Raw genomic sequence first — 14,909 nt, 5'->3', positions numbered from 1 at the left:
GCTTATGTACAGCCCTAACAAAATAATCCCCTGTTTCTGCTATGGGAACCTATCTGGGAGCACCCAGCACACCCTGCTTGTGAGCCAGCTCCTCCAGAGCCAGAGAGAGGCAGTGAGGAGGAGATGCTCCTCATCCCTAGAAAGCTGCAGGTTTCCTTGCTGGACAGAGTACTTCCCTCTCATCCCACCCACATCCCCCATCCATCACTCAGGACATTTCACAGAGGATGTTTTCAGATCTGAGGGATATTTTCCCTCCAAAACATATTCCTGCACCTGCCATTGCAGCTCTAGCCTGGGAAGATGGGATTGGGGTCCCTCGATTTCCCCCTGCCCTACACTGACATGAGTTTTGGTTATCTCTTTACTCCCTGCATGCAAGGAGGGGGTTCAGCTGTGAACTGGAGAAGCCCCACAAGTTATTGTAGGCTCAGTCTGGATTTTATTACCTATATAACAGGATAACCTCCCAGGACACTCCTGCAAAGCCTCTGCTTCACTCCTGGGGAAGGGCTTTGCAAGTGAGTGCTGCCAGGATGCTCCCAAGGTCCTTTCTGGGAAGAGGAGGAGACTCAGCTGCAGCAGCAAGGATACAGGGATCCCTTATCAGCCCCTGAATATGAACATGCTGTCACTAAAACTGCTGGCAACTCAGCTGAACCCTGGCAACATCCAACATCTGTTTGGGAGCAGATGCAGTTGGACACATCATGGCAACTTGTGGGAGTTACTAGTTTTTTTGTCTGAAATGTGTATTTAAACAAACAAACAAAAAAATACAACACCACCACAAAACAAATAAAATAACAACCTCGTGCCAGGCCCTGTGTAAGAAAAGGAGAACGAGCAGCACAGGTTGTGCAGAGGTACCATGTGCCTGGTGGGTGCCTGGCTCCATTTTTGGGCTCCACCAGGATTTTACAATCCCACAGCACGAGGTGTGTGCCTGCACAAAGGGGTCCCTGCTCAGGAAGCAGCAGTTGCTGATGTGGGAAATGCTTCCAGCATTACCAGCAGCACCTCCTGGTGCCTGGACATGAGGGAGCAGGGAAACACCACTACTCCAACAAAAACAACAGCATCATGCCTGATTTGTACTGGAGTGCTGTCCTGTCCTGAGAGCTCCAAGGAGAAGATGAGTTTCCTAGTGGCCCAGCATTTCATACAACACCTCTTCCAAAAGATCCCCAAGTCATCCCAAAACTGGGAACAATTCCACTTGCCACAAGAATGCAGCCATATCAGGGGTAGGGTGTGATATCTCCTGAAGAGCAGAAATGTTTGGAACAAGGACAGGAGAAGGCTCTCCAGCTGGAGTTGTAGAGGGAATAGTGGGAACAGACCCAGGCAGGGATTCCTACAGGCTCAGCAGGTTAACCCCACCAACACCAACAGGCTGCTCAGCTGGGCTTGAAGTAGGACCTGGGATTTGCATTTTATGCAAGGAAAAGGGAATTCTGCTCCACCTTCCCCACACCACCTTTCACTGGACAGACCTAGTGCCACCACAGGCAGGACAGTGGGGACTTGTGGCCAGGACACATCCACAGACATAGGCTGCCTGTTTATCACCTGGTGGAATTATTTGCCTTTTTGCTGGCAAATCTATCTAAAAGGAGCTAGAAAGGAAATCAATAGTTGTATTTGCCTGGGAATTTCTCCTGCACTGAGATATTGTCAGTGCAGTGGCCACCAGGTCTGTGAAGAGCTTGGACAGATTTAATCCTGCCCACTCTTAGTGATGGGCAAACACTGCTGGGGCTGGAGGAAGGTGTGGGACAGTGTCCAGGGGAGTCAGTCTGACACATCTATCCATGTGTGCAGGAAGGACAGGACAGGACAGGAGGGAATGGCTGGCAGGGTTAGATGGGAAAGTAACAGGAAGAAATTGTTCCCGGGGAGGGTGGGCAGGGCTGGCACAGGGTGCCCAGAGCAGCTGTGGCTGCCCCTGGATCCCTGGCAGTGCCCAAGCCCAGGTTGGACACCTGGGACAGTGGGAGGGGTCCCTGCCCATGGCAAGGGTGGGATGAGATGGGCTTTAAGGTCCCTTCCAACCCAAACTAATCTATGATTCCAGCCCTGGCTGAAGGGGAAACACTGCCCAGCCAAACCACCAAACAACCACCAACACCCCAGTCCCGGAGTTCAACCTGGGCTGGGCAAGGGACGACTCCCAAGGAACTGCTAGGTGATTTCTGGGACACATGGCATGAATCACACGTAGGAATGTCATTCTCTGGGCAAAGGCATGTGCCCAGTGTGCTCGGGGGGCTGCAGGATGCCAGCATGGGGCCCAGGATGGGCACTGGGGGTGTGGAGTGGAGCTCAGGATGGGCACTGCAGGGATGGCACAGAGCTTAGGATGGGCACTGCGGGGTGGCACAAAGCTCAGGAGGGGCATTGGGGATTGAAGTTCAGGATGGGCACTGGGGGATTGCAAAGAGCTCAGGACGGGCACTGGGGGTGGCACAAAGCTCAGGATGGGCACTGGGGGGATGGCACAGAGCTCAGGATGGGCACTGCGGGATGGCACAGAGCTCAGGATGGGCACTGCGGGGTGGCACAAAGCTCAGGATGGGCACTGGGGGGATTGCACAGAGCTCAGGACGGGCACTGCGGGATGGCACAGAGCTCAGGACAGGCACTGGGGATTGAAACTCAGGATGGGCACTGCGGGGTGGCACAAAGCTCAGGATGGGCACTGCGGGATGGAGCAGAGCTCAGGATGGGCACTGCGGGGTGGCACAAAGCTCAGGATGGGCACTGCGGGATGGAGCAGAGCTCAGGATGGGCACTGCCGGATAGCACAAAGCTCAGGACAGGCACTGGGGATTGAAACTCAGGATGGGCACTGCGGGGTGGCACAAAGCTCAGGACGGGCACGGCGGGACGGAGCAGAGCTCAGGACGGGCACTGCGGGTGTGGCGGAGCCGCCCGCCGGACCGTCCCCGCTCGGGTCCCGGCCCCGCGGGGCAGTTGTGGCCGTGCCGGTCCGTGGGGCCCTGCTGCCCTCTCGTGGCACCGCGGCAGGACGGCGCTGGGCTCGTCCCGGCGTGCGGACATCATCCCGGCACGGGCACATCATCCCGGCACAGGGACATCATCCCGGCACGGGGACATCATCCCGGCACGGGCACATCATCCCGGCACAGGGACATCATCCCGGCACGGGGACATCATCCCGGCACGGGCACATCATCCCGGCACGGGGACATCATCCCGGCATCGCGACATCATCCCAGCACGGGGACATCATCCCGGCATGGGGACATCATCCCGGCACGGGCACATCATCCCGGCACAGGGACATCATCCCGGCACGGGGACATCATCCCGGCACGGGCACATCATCCCGGCATGGGAACATCATCCCGGCATGGGACATCATCCCGGCATCGGGACATCATCCCGACACAGGGACATCATCCCGGCATGGGGACATCATCCCGGCACGGGGACATCATCCCGGCATGGGACATCATCCCGGCACGGGGACATCATCCCGGCACGGGGACATCACCCGGCATCGGGACATCATCCCGGCATGGGGACATCATCCCGGCACGGGGACATCATCCCGGCATGGGACATCATCCCGGCATGGGACATCATCCCGACACAGGGACATCATCCCGGCACGGGGACATCATCCCGGCACAGGGACATCATCCCGGCACGGGGACATCATCCCGACACGGGGACACCATCCCGGCATCGGGACATCATCCCGGCACGGGGACATCATCCCGGCACGGGGACACCATCCCGGCATCGGGACATCATCCCGGCACAGGGACATCATCCCGGCATCGGGACATCATCCCGGCATGGGGACATCATCCCGGCACCGGGACATCATCCCGGCATGGGAACATCATCCCGGCATCGGGACATCATCCCGGCACGGGGACATCATCCCGACATGGGGACATCATCCCGGCATGGGACATCATGCCGGCATGGGGACATCACCCGGCATCAGGACATCATCCCGGCACGGGGACATCATCCCGGCACGGGGACATCATCCCGGCACGGGCACATCATCCCGGCATGGGAACATCATCCCGGCATGGGACATCATCCCGGCATGGGAACATCATCCCGGCATGGGACATCATCCCGGCATGGGGACATCATCCCGGCACAGGGACATCATCCCGGCACGGGCACATCATCCCGGCACGGGGACACCATCCCGACATGGGGACATCATCCCGGCACGGGCACATCATCCCGGCACGGGCACATCATCCCGGCATGGGACATCATCCCGGCATGGGACATCATCCCAGCCTGCGGACATCACCCCGGCGTGTGGCCACCCCGCCACCCTCGCCCCGCGGTCCCTCTGCGCCACCCGCGGGTCTCATCCTTCCGTCCTCATCCCTGGGGAAGGGACTGCAGCACAGCGAATGTGTAACACCCCCGGGGTGTCGGTGCTTGATAAACTCCCATGGGTGAGGCTCTGTCACCCCTTTTAATCTCCTGTTTATAGAATGGGAAAGGGCTGGAATGGCCCTTAAAGATCCCCCCGTTCCAAGCTGTGCCATGGGCAGGGATGTCTCCCATTAGACCAGGTTGCTCCAAGCGCCATCCAGCCCTGCTTTGAGAACATCCAGGGATGGAGCAGCCACAACCTCCCTGGGCAACCTGTGCCAGTGCCTCACCACCCTCACAGTAAAAAACTTCTCAATATCTAATCTAAATTTCCCCGTTTCAATTTGTACCCATAACTCCTTGTCCTGTCACCACAGTCCCTGTGAAGAGCATCTTTATGTCCACAGTGCCTCTGCCTCCTTCACACCCTCCTCTCCCTGACTGACACTGTGCCTGCTGCTCCCAGCTGATTAACCAAACTCAATTAAGCACAATCCTGACATCCAACACCAAGGTGGGAACGGTGCCTGTGACTGCCACAGCCCTGCTGCCCCGGGGATGAGCCCAAAGGTGCCAGCACAGAGAAGCTGGGGGCAGATCATCTCTGCTGCCTGCAGCTGGGACAGGCAGGATCTCACCTCAGCTTCAGATGAGGCATTTGCACACTTGCCAGCCCGAGGTATTAAGAAAAAAGAGCTCTTAGAGACCTCTGATTACCATCTATAAAAGAGGATTTTGAAAGCATCCCCTGTAGCTTTGGCAAAGGAACTGTCTCTGCAGACCCTGCACACCCCCCGTGTCCCCTCCAGGGTCCCAGCCAGAGCACCCAGAGCCCTGCCCTGCTCATCCAACCCCTGGCACCATCTCAGGGCTTGTTCCCCTGCCTCCAGAACACTCTGGCCCCACAAGGGTGGCTCCACCATCTCCCAAATCCCTCCTCCAGGGCAGCTGGCTCCCTCTCTGCTCCAACACACCCACACGTCCCTTTCCCATGGGATGAGACCTTCCCAACCCCAGCTGGGTGTCCTGCTACCAGCACGGGGCAGCCCTTTGGGACACACCACCTTGTCCATGGGGCAGGGTGACCAGGGTCCCAGGCTGGACCTTCCTGTCCTTCCTTGTCATCTAGGGTCCCCATACTCACACATGATGGGTAACATCATCAGCTCATCATTGTCACCTCTAATTAAATCCAGAGAGTCCTTTGTTTTCTCCCCAGGATGCATTGCATGATTATTTCCTATTTCTACATTGTTTTTTCCTCACACTGTTCATTTTCAGGTGTGGGTGGCCTCACAAGATCTGCCAGACCACCCTGGGTTCAACGTTTACATCCATTTTTCTTCCCCATATATCAGGGGCTGAAAGAGCATTTCCCTGGTGAGGCCAGGAACTGAGAGTGAACCCTGTGTCCCCTCCCCGGGCACAGCAACATCCCCAGGGAGCCACTGGGGCTTGAAACAGGGACTGTAAATCTCACTCGTTTTCTTCTGCAACCCTGGCCAGGGTTTGCATCTGTTCTTGCTGCCTGTGAGTGGATCCACTGCCCACACTGCTGATCCCTGCTGCTCCAGGGATGTAGATATAGTTACAAATGAACTATTCTTTTCTAGACAAAGTGGAAAAACCATCAAGAGCAGAAGGTGGCAAGACTTGCTGCATTATGCAAGGTCAGTGGTGGCTGGAGCAGGTGAGCAGTGGAAAAGTGCTGCAGGCAGAGAGGTCACATCTTGGGAAATGGTTAAACTGAGGACTTGCCTCTTCCCCAGGCAGTGAATTCCTTCGAGCCTGAGCTTCCAGAGCTCCAGCTGCAGGTCAGCCCTGGGCTGACCACGAGATGCTGCCTGTGGTGTGTGAAGGACACGGCTCCCTTGGCTTCCCAGAGGAAACCCCAAGCCCTGACATCCCTCAGTGTGCTCTGCAGCCCCACAGGGTCACAGCAGAAGGGGTCTCTCTGCCAACTCTAAAGCAGGTTCATGCCATCCAAGCAAAAACAGGACTGCAATGGGGTCACTGATGGTGATACTGGCTTCAGGAAACACGGGGCAAAGCCCAGCCATAGGCCAGTGGCCAAATCCCTGCCAGCCTGCAGCATCTGCTCACAGCTGTAGCTGCACCCAAAAATAGTCCTTTTTCTCCTGGAGTCCACAGGATGCTCCAAGGCAATGAAACGAGAAACACACAAAACAAAATGATGCAAAAAACCCATCAAATGCTCAGGAATCTGCTGGGGGGAAGAGGAAAGAAAAAGGGAAAAGGAGGTTGGAGGGGAAGGGAGAAGGAAGAAGGAAGGAAGATGAGAAGGGAATGCAAAGCAAGGGAAATGGAAAGGGAAAGGAAAAGAGTAGAGAAAGGGGAAGGGAAGGGAAGGGAAGGGAAGGGAAGGGAAGGGAAGGGAAGGGAAGGGAAGGGAAGGGAAGGGAAGGGAAGGGAAGGGAAGGGAAGGGAAAAGGGAAAAGGGAAAAAAAGGGAAAAGGGAAAAGGCTGATCCCGCAGCAGCACTGCCAGATCAGGGAAAGGGCAGTGAACAACCCGCGAGTGCCGAAATGACACATAACAACCCGATTGAAAAAAAAAACAACAAACAAACAACAAAAAAAAACCCAAACAAAAAACAAAAACAAAAACAAAAAAACCCCAAAAAACAAAAAAACCCACAAGAAAACAAAAAAAAAAAAAACATAAAAAAACCGCAAAAACATTCCTGCTTCCCCTTTGTTAGTTTCAACCCTCCACAAGGAGCCGCAGCACCAGCCCGGCAGACCGAGGTCCATCCGCGACCCCTCCCCTCCGCCACATCCCCCCGTGTCCCCGCTCCGCCGCCAGCCGCGGCGCGCCCGGACTACATCTCCCGGCAGGCCCCGCGGGCGCGCTCACGTGACGCGCGGCGCGCGGCGCACGCCGGGAGCGGCGCGGCCCGGAGCGGCGGCAGGTGAGGAGCGCGCGCGCGGGGCCGCGGCGGCGGCGCCCCCTGCAGGGCGGGGCGGGAGCCGTGAGGGGACGGGGTGGACGGGCCGGGCTGGACGCGGATGAGATGGAATGGAGGGAATGGGAGGGGGCCACCGGGCCGCGCCCCGCGGGGTGGGCGCTCCCCGCCGCGCTAGGAGCGAGGCATCCGCCTGGCTTCGCCCCCCCGGCAGCAGCGCGGCGGCCGCGGCTGAGGGGGCTGATAGCGGGCCCCGCCCGCCCCGCTGCCATTGAGCCCGGGCTGCGGCGGACGGAGCTGTGCTTTGTGCGGTCACACACCGGCACCGGTCACTCCACGGCTGCCCCATCCCTGCAGGGCCCAAGGCCGGGCTGGCCGGGGCTGGGAGCAGCCTGGGCTGGTGCAACGAGGTCCCCTGCCCGTGGCAAGGGGTGGAATTAGGTCATGGTTAAGGTCCTTCCAACCCAGACCCTTGGATTTTTCAGTGGAACGCCCTCAAATACAAGGGTTGTCCTGCTGTTTTTGTTGTTGTGACAACTCCTGTCGGCGGTGCTTATTTTGCAGCATTACCCCGTTATTTTCCCTCGTTAGTGACATGAGCAATGAACTACAAGTGAAGCCGGTGTTCTCACCGCAGACACTCACTAAAAACTACCAGGTGACAAGAGAAACCACGGCAGGAAATTTCTTTCGAATGTAAGGAAACCAAACTCGCATAATTCACGGTTTTATGGCTTGATCCTCAGCTGAGGCTTTCTGTAATACCCTGCTCTGCGTCAGAGGAACTGCCCCGGGAGGGACCGACACGCAAGAACAACTCACTGTTAAGGAAACTTCCATGGAGCCACAGCCGAGTGTGAGAGAGAGATAAAAAGAAAAAATAATGTCCCATTACTGAGGGCATGCTGACATTCCCCTAAAGGGGGTTATATATGAAAAGAATGTCATACAAATCAGCTCTCTAAAAGCCCAACCTGACTTAAAATCCCATCCACCGCTGTTCTTTAATGAACATACTTGTTTTAAAGGTAGCTGTTAATGTAACTCTCAGTACTTGGTGCCTGTGCTGCTTGCTCCCTTGTCCCTTCCCTTTGACGTGTTTCCAAGGAAAGTAAGAATAATGAACCTGGTATCCTGTGTTTCATTTTTTAAAATAATTTTAAATCACAGATTTTCTTCCTCCCTCAGAGGAAGGTTTCTGTTCTCCATGGCAGTGCCCAGGTTTCTGCTTCCCCAGGGCCAGGTCTGTGATACTCAACCTGCCACCGTAGAGCTGATCCTAGCATGATGCCTGGAGATTCTGCCATGCCACTGAATCCCTTCCTGAAATACAGGCTTTAAAGGACTCTGAACTGCAGCTGACAAATTAAAATTAGGGGTTTTTTTTTATCTTTTCTGTATGAGCATAAAGAACTTTTCTTCCTTGCAGTTGTTTTTCTGCACAGGAGCACACAGCAAAGTGAAATACACAGAATCTTTCCTGGAGAGGCGGGAGCAGTAGGGAAGTGGAATGCTGTGTGCATGCAGCCATTTCTCAGAGAGAGTTGTGTGTTCACATCCCTCTGCCACTGTCTCTTCATTTCAAAGACTAACTACTTCCTTCTTCTCCTTCTCTTCCCTAGAAAAAAAGGTTTTCTTCCCTATTTTTTGGTGGCTAAGCAGTACAATAACAAAGGATTTGAAACCCAGTCTAGTGAATAATAACTTAATGATGTGAGCCCTGTTCTGTTCCTTTTGAATGGATGGCTGCTTTGGCAGGAGAGCTGCTGGGATCTGCTCCCTGCTGGGAGGGATGTGAGGGTGGAGAAACCTGGATTGAAGCTGAGCAGCAACCAGAGTGGTGTAAAACTGAACCAGGGGACGAGAACGAGGTCAACGCTGCGAGATTGTGAAACGAGGGGAAATTAAATGCAGCTAAGCTGAGTTCAGGAGCTAATAGTGAACACTGGGAGTATGTTTGGAGCTGGGATGTTTGGAGTTGTCTGTTAACTCCATTATTGCTAATGCTGCCTGAGCTGTGTTTAATTGGCATGAAGCATGGTGCAGCATGGCAGAGGTTACTGAGCTGCACTGGCATCAAACCTTCTCTGTGTGTTTTCAGCATGCACAGTCACCCCCAGAACGAGTGGAAGCTGACTGAGCATTCCTGCTACTTTCACTTCCTGGCAAATGTATGAAACCTTGAAAATGTGTTTTGGCTCTCTAGCAAAGCAGAGTGAACCAAGCACATCTATTCTGTTGGTATCTGATGTCACATCTGAATGCAGGTCTCCAGAGGTGATCTATTAATGTCCTAAAGCATCGCACCATCTGCTTCCTCCTTTGATGCACAACATTTGGAATGTCTAGTTTAATCTCCCTGGGTTTCAGTAAATTATGTAAACTCAGAGGCTTGGCAGCAGGAGATGGGCACCATGAGGAGATGATTCAGTCATCAGTATCTACTGGGCTTCCATATTGGTGCCATTACATTTCTTTCAATGCTACTTTACAAATTTTGCAAGTGAATAATTCATCGCACTGGGAGCTGCAAGTTAGTTTTGAAATTTGCCCACCCTGAGATTAGCTATGACTAATCCATCCTCCCGACATGGAAAAGCTAGCTGGGTTTCTTTTTCTGCAGGGTTAGGCGATAAGTCAGAAATAAATTGCATGTATACATAACTGCTGGTGGTGACATAAATCACATTTCCCTTTTTTCTTCCTGGACAGAATCAGAGCACCTTGGAATAGATGTGAGCACAAGGCACTGTGCTGGATAAAGCTGCCTTGGAGCACCATGGCTGCCGCCCCTTATCTCAACTCGGACGCGCTGCGAGAGGTCCTGGAGTGCCCCATCTGCATGGAGTCCTTCACCGAGGAGCACCTGAGGCCCAAACTCCTGCACTGTGGCCACACCATCTGCAAGCAGTGCCTGGAGAAGCTCCTGGCCAACAGCATCAACGGGATCCGGTGCCCCTTCTGCAGCAAGATCACGCGGATCACCAGCTTGGCTCAGCTCACTGACAACCTCACCGTGCTGAAGATCATCGACACGGCCGGCCTGGGGGAAGTGGTGGGACTTCTCATGTGCAAGGTCTGCGGGAGGAGGCTGCCAAGACACTTCTGCAAGAGCTGTAGCTTGGTTTTGTGTGAGCCCTGCAAGGAGGCTTCGCACATGCCCCCAGGACACAGAGTCATTGCTGTCAAAGAGGCTGCTGAGGAGCGTAGGAGGGAATTTGGGATGAGGCTTGCCAGGCTTCGGGAGCTCATGGGTGATCTTCAGAAGAGGAAAGCTGCTCTGGAGGATGTTTCAAGAGACCTGCAATCCCGATACAAAGCGGTTCTGCAGGAGTACAGCAAAGAGGAGCGCAAGATCCAGGAAGAACTGGCCAGGTCACGCAAGTTCTTCACCACCTCTTTGTCTGAAGTGGAGAAGATAAATAACCAGGTGATGGAGGAGCAAGCTTACCTGCTGAACTTAGCAGAAGTGCAGATAATGTCTCGCTGTGACTATTTCCTTGCCAAAATAAAACAGGGGGATATAGCTCTCCTGGACGAGGCAGCAGATGAGGAAGAACCAGAGCTGACAAACAGTCTCCCGAGGGAGCTGACTCTCCAAGAGGTGGAACTCCTTAAGGTGAGCCATGTGGGACCCCTGCAGATTGGGCAGGTGGTGAAGAAACCCCGGACCGTAAACGTGGAGGAATCACTCATGGAAAACGCAGCATCCTCCTTTGTACCATTTCAGGAGCCTGACTTGGTGCAGGAGGAGCCCAGCTGCACCCCCCATTCCTCACCAGCCAAGCTGAGGATGCCTGAAGCAGCCACGAGCATCCAGCAGTGTTCCTTCATCAAGAAGATGGGCTCCAAGGGCAGCTTGCCAGGGATGTTCAACCTCCCCGTCAGCCTGCACGTCACCAGCCAAGGCGAGGTGCTCGTGGCAGACCGGGGCAACTTCCGAATCCAGGTTTTTACCCGCAAGGGCTTCCTGAAGGAGATCCGCCGGAGCCCCAGCGGCATCGACAGCTTTGTGCTGAGTTTCCTTGGAGCAGACCTGCCCAACCTGACCCCCCTTTCTGTCACCATGAACTGCCACGGGCTGATCGGTGTGACAGACAGCTACGACAACTCTGTCAAGGTGTACACCATGGATGGCCACTGCGTGGCGTGTCACCGCAGCCAGCTGAGCAAGCCCTGGGGCATCGCCGCGCTGCCCTCGGGCCAGTTCGTGGTCACCGACGTGGAAGGGGGGAAGCTCTGGTGCTTCACCGTGGACCGTGGCGTGGGGGTGGTGAAGTACAGCTGCCTGTGCAGCGCTGTGCGCCCCAAGTTTGTCACCTGCGACGCCGAAGGGACCATTTACTTCACTCAGGGGCTGGGGCTCAACCTGGAGAACCGGCAGTACGAGCACCACTTGGAAGGAGGCTTCTCCATCGGCTCCGTCGGCCCGGATGGGCAGCTGGGACGCCAGATCAGCCACTTCTTCTCTGAGAATGAGGATTTCAGGTGCATTGCTGGCATGTGCGTGGATTCCAGGGGAGACCTGATCGTTGCTGACAGCAGTCGTAAGGAAATCCTGCATTTTCCTAAAGGAGGTGGCTACAACATCTTAATCCGAGAGGGACTCACCTGCCCGGTGGGTATTGCTGTTACTCCCAAAGGGCAGCTGCTGGTGCTGGACTGTTGGGATCATTGCATTAAGATCTACAGTTACCACCTGAGAAGATACTCCACCCCTTAAGGGCTTGGTTGCAAGCAAAGCCTGTCTTGGCAGTGGAGATTCTTGCAGCCTCCTCGCAATCCAACGGGAACCAGTGTCAAGCCTTCAAGAAGATTGTGCCATAACTGAAAGAGATCTGGCATAGAGGTCATCATGTTCTGTGTTTAGAAACAAAATAGTTTTCGTGGTGGTGGTGCTGGTCTGCTTTCTCTTCTTTTTTTAATGTAAAATCCATACAAATAAGAACAAGCGCGATGGAAAGGATCCATCCTTTGCAGTCTTGGTTCTTGTGACAGCATAAACCTCTTCACCTCCTTATGCCACATCTCCTACACTTCCAGCTTCAACCATTGTGTCTTTCTTTGTGCCATAAACACTGACTGACTGCTCTAAATCACCTTCCCTTAGAGAACTAGCAGAGGCAATCCTGTGGTACTTGCAAGGAACTGGGTAGCAGTTGTCTGGGCAACTCCTAGAGAGAGCAATTTGTGCTTGCAGCACTGCATAAAACGAAATGGCCTCTTCAACCACGCAGAAATGAAGCTTTGCTTCCACCCTGACGAGGCAGGGTTGTCTCTCCCATTTTTCTGGTGTTCAGGAGATTGCCCCGTCGTGCCATTTGTGAATTGTGTCTGTTCCATGTGAAGTGAGTACTGTGCAATCGTGGGAGACCGAGCTGAGCCACAAAATTGCCCTCTTTCTTCCTGAGTTGTAAGAAGACAGGGGTTTTATTACTAATCAGAGTTCTGCTAGATAGAAAGGGATCAAAAGGGAGGGGGCTGGAGAAAACAAAAAAGGGTTGCTATTTACTGTTGTTTTATTATTAAATGTATCCTGGAAACTGTTTTTTGGAAGGTTTATCTGATACCTAAAACTTCTTGGGGAAGAGGGGAAGAGCTGGGGAAATAAGACTGGGAGATTGTAGGAAATGAGATTAAATGCAATGTGTTGTGTGTTCACCTGCACTTCACTACTCTGCATTCCAGACCACTGCACTTAGCAATAGGTTTCGCTCATCTGCACCTCCTCTGTGCAAGTTACTCACTTCTGAGATAGGGATGGGCAGGGGGGACTATTTCACTTCTACTTTTTTAATACTTGGAAGCACACCCATTGGTGCACAGCCCTTTTTTCCCTTGCACAGCAAAACATTACATTCCTCAGATTTTTTTTTTTTTTTTTTTTTTTTGTAATTCTTTTTTCCACGACACCAGCAGACTCCAGAGTTGCTGCTCATCAAGGCTTTGGGCCAAATGAAGCACAAAACTGCAGCTGTGTGAACCAAGGCCCCCACAGTGCTGCTCTCCTGGCTGATAAATGTGTACCTCAGTGTGGTGCTGCTCGCCCAGAATAGTTTATTGAAGGAAAGATGCATTTAATAGGGCACAGTGGTAGCATGTTAATCTGCCACAGATAATAGTTACACTGCAGTGCATTTATTTGTTGCCATCAACAACGTAGTTGCAAATTTGGGGCCACGACAGACAATATAAAAGCTGATTTTATGGTGGCTGCCATGCTCCAGCAAATTGTTTGCTACTTGTCCTACAACGTGTTTGCAACAGGTGATTTTTTTTTTTTTTTAAGCCCATATACTTTTCCCTGCTGAAACAGCAAAGAGAAACAGGTTGGTGAGCTGCTGCTGCTCCAGCTGGATGTTTGGCAGTTAAAGGGATTGCAGAAAAAACGCTGGAAACAGATTTTGGTGGGATTTGGGTTTTTTTTTCCTTCTCTTTGTTGTGCTCAGCCAGTGCTGAAGGAGCGAGCACGCAAACACAGCTGTGTGATGGAGCTTCCATCAGGGCAGCTTCCAGTTTCTCCTGCTGCAATGTGCTGGAGAAAGCTTGTGGAGAAGGGGCTAAGGCACGAGGTGGTTGATGGTGCTGAGGCAGCCCAGGGGACTCAACTGCCCTTCCCTCCTGAGCTGCTCTGTGTGCTTGCCAAGGCTCCCAACTTTAACATCCCTGCTCACATTCTCTGCTTCTCTTTCTTGGGTGGGAGGGGACAGTTGCCCAAGGCATGTGACAGCAATTTGAGGAACCTTTCTCATCTTGAATGTGTGGTTTGGGGAGGTGATGATGATTACTAGGCTAAGCAGTTCATGACATTGTAACTGAAAGCTTTCTTCCAATTTTATGACAATGGCAGTTCCTCTCCTTCTGGTTTCTTTTAAACATCTCTCCTGCTTCCAAGAACTTCTCCACACTGGAGGCTACCGTGGACCTGAATAATTAAAGCAATATTATCTATGATAATATGTACCTCTGTAATTTTCTGTTCCCATGGATTTTTTTTTTTTCAATAAACAGCACAACTACTAGCAATAACATTTCCTGGAGTGCTTGAAAAAGAAAATAAATTAAAAGCTGGTCCAGTAAACTGAGCAGTTGGTTACTCCAGCCTGTTCCTGGTTACAGAGTTCAAACAAAGCATCTGTCATGTTTCTCACTCAGACAATTAAGAAAACTAACACCACCCTGTGAGGCACTGGTGGGCCAGGACACTGCAGACAGCACCTGGGGCTCTGTCTTGCCTGCAACTCTTCCTGGGGATTTCAGAGAGAAAAAGGAACACCTGCTGTCCCTCACCCAGGGTCTGCACATCCCCTGACAAAACTCGACTGTGAGATGATTTTACAGAGCTCTTCTTGCTGTGGTGCTCCCACACAGTGTCATGATCATCTGCCAAACGAGGTGAAATGGAGTAATTAAGGATTATGTTGAAATAGTTTGGCTCCTGCTCTGTACCTGGAGGAAAAGCTTGTCTGATCATACGTATGTGTTTGGTTTTTAAAGATTGTGTAATAAAGGAAAAATTGATCCAATTAAAAGTGCATTGCAAACGGCTCATTTTCTTATTAAAACACTTAATCTTTTCCCCTCTGTGGCAGATTGGATTTTA

At 53.0% G+C, this 14,909-nt stretch overlaps 2 protein-coding genes across 3 annotated transcripts in view; one reads left to right on the top strand and one right to left on the bottom strand.

Annotated features, from left to right (window-relative positions):
* Positions 1 to 14,909, bottom strand: part of ASTN2 (astrotactin 2) — a 309,920-nt gene that overhangs the window by 92,864 nt on the left and 202,147 nt on the right. The gene's annotated exons all lie outside the window — the stretch shown is intronic.
* TRIM32 (tripartite motif containing 32) lies at positions 7,276 to 12,917 on the top strand. Of its 2 annotated transcripts, none has more exons than XM_056505284.1 (2): positions 7,276 to 7,312; positions 10,019 to 12,917. In XM_056505284.1, the coding sequence occupies exon 2, from the start codon at positions 10,086 to 10,088 to the stop codon at positions 12,027 to 12,029; it is 1,944 nt and encodes a 647-aa protein (XP_056361259.1). In that variant the 5' UTR covers positions 7,276 to 7,312; positions 10,019 to 10,085; the 3' UTR covers positions 12,030 to 12,917. The 2 variants fall into 2 exon arrangements, with proteins under 2 accessions (XP_056361259.1, XP_056361257.1); XM_056505282.1 differs by lacking the exon at positions 7,276 to 7,312 and adding an exon at positions 7,518 to 8,002.

The sequence above is a fragment of the Oenanthe melanoleuca genome, chromosome 17 (assembly GCF_029582105.1).
Source record: "Oenanthe melanoleuca isolate GR-GAL-2019-014 chromosome 17, OMel1.0, whole genome shotgun sequence".
In the NCBI taxonomy this organism is placed as follows: Eukaryota; Metazoa; Chordata; class Aves; order Passeriformes; family Muscicapidae; genus Oenanthe; species Oenanthe melanoleuca.
The sequence above is the reverse complement of the archived record's forward strand: the minus strand, read 5'-3'. Positions and strand labels throughout refer to the sequence as shown.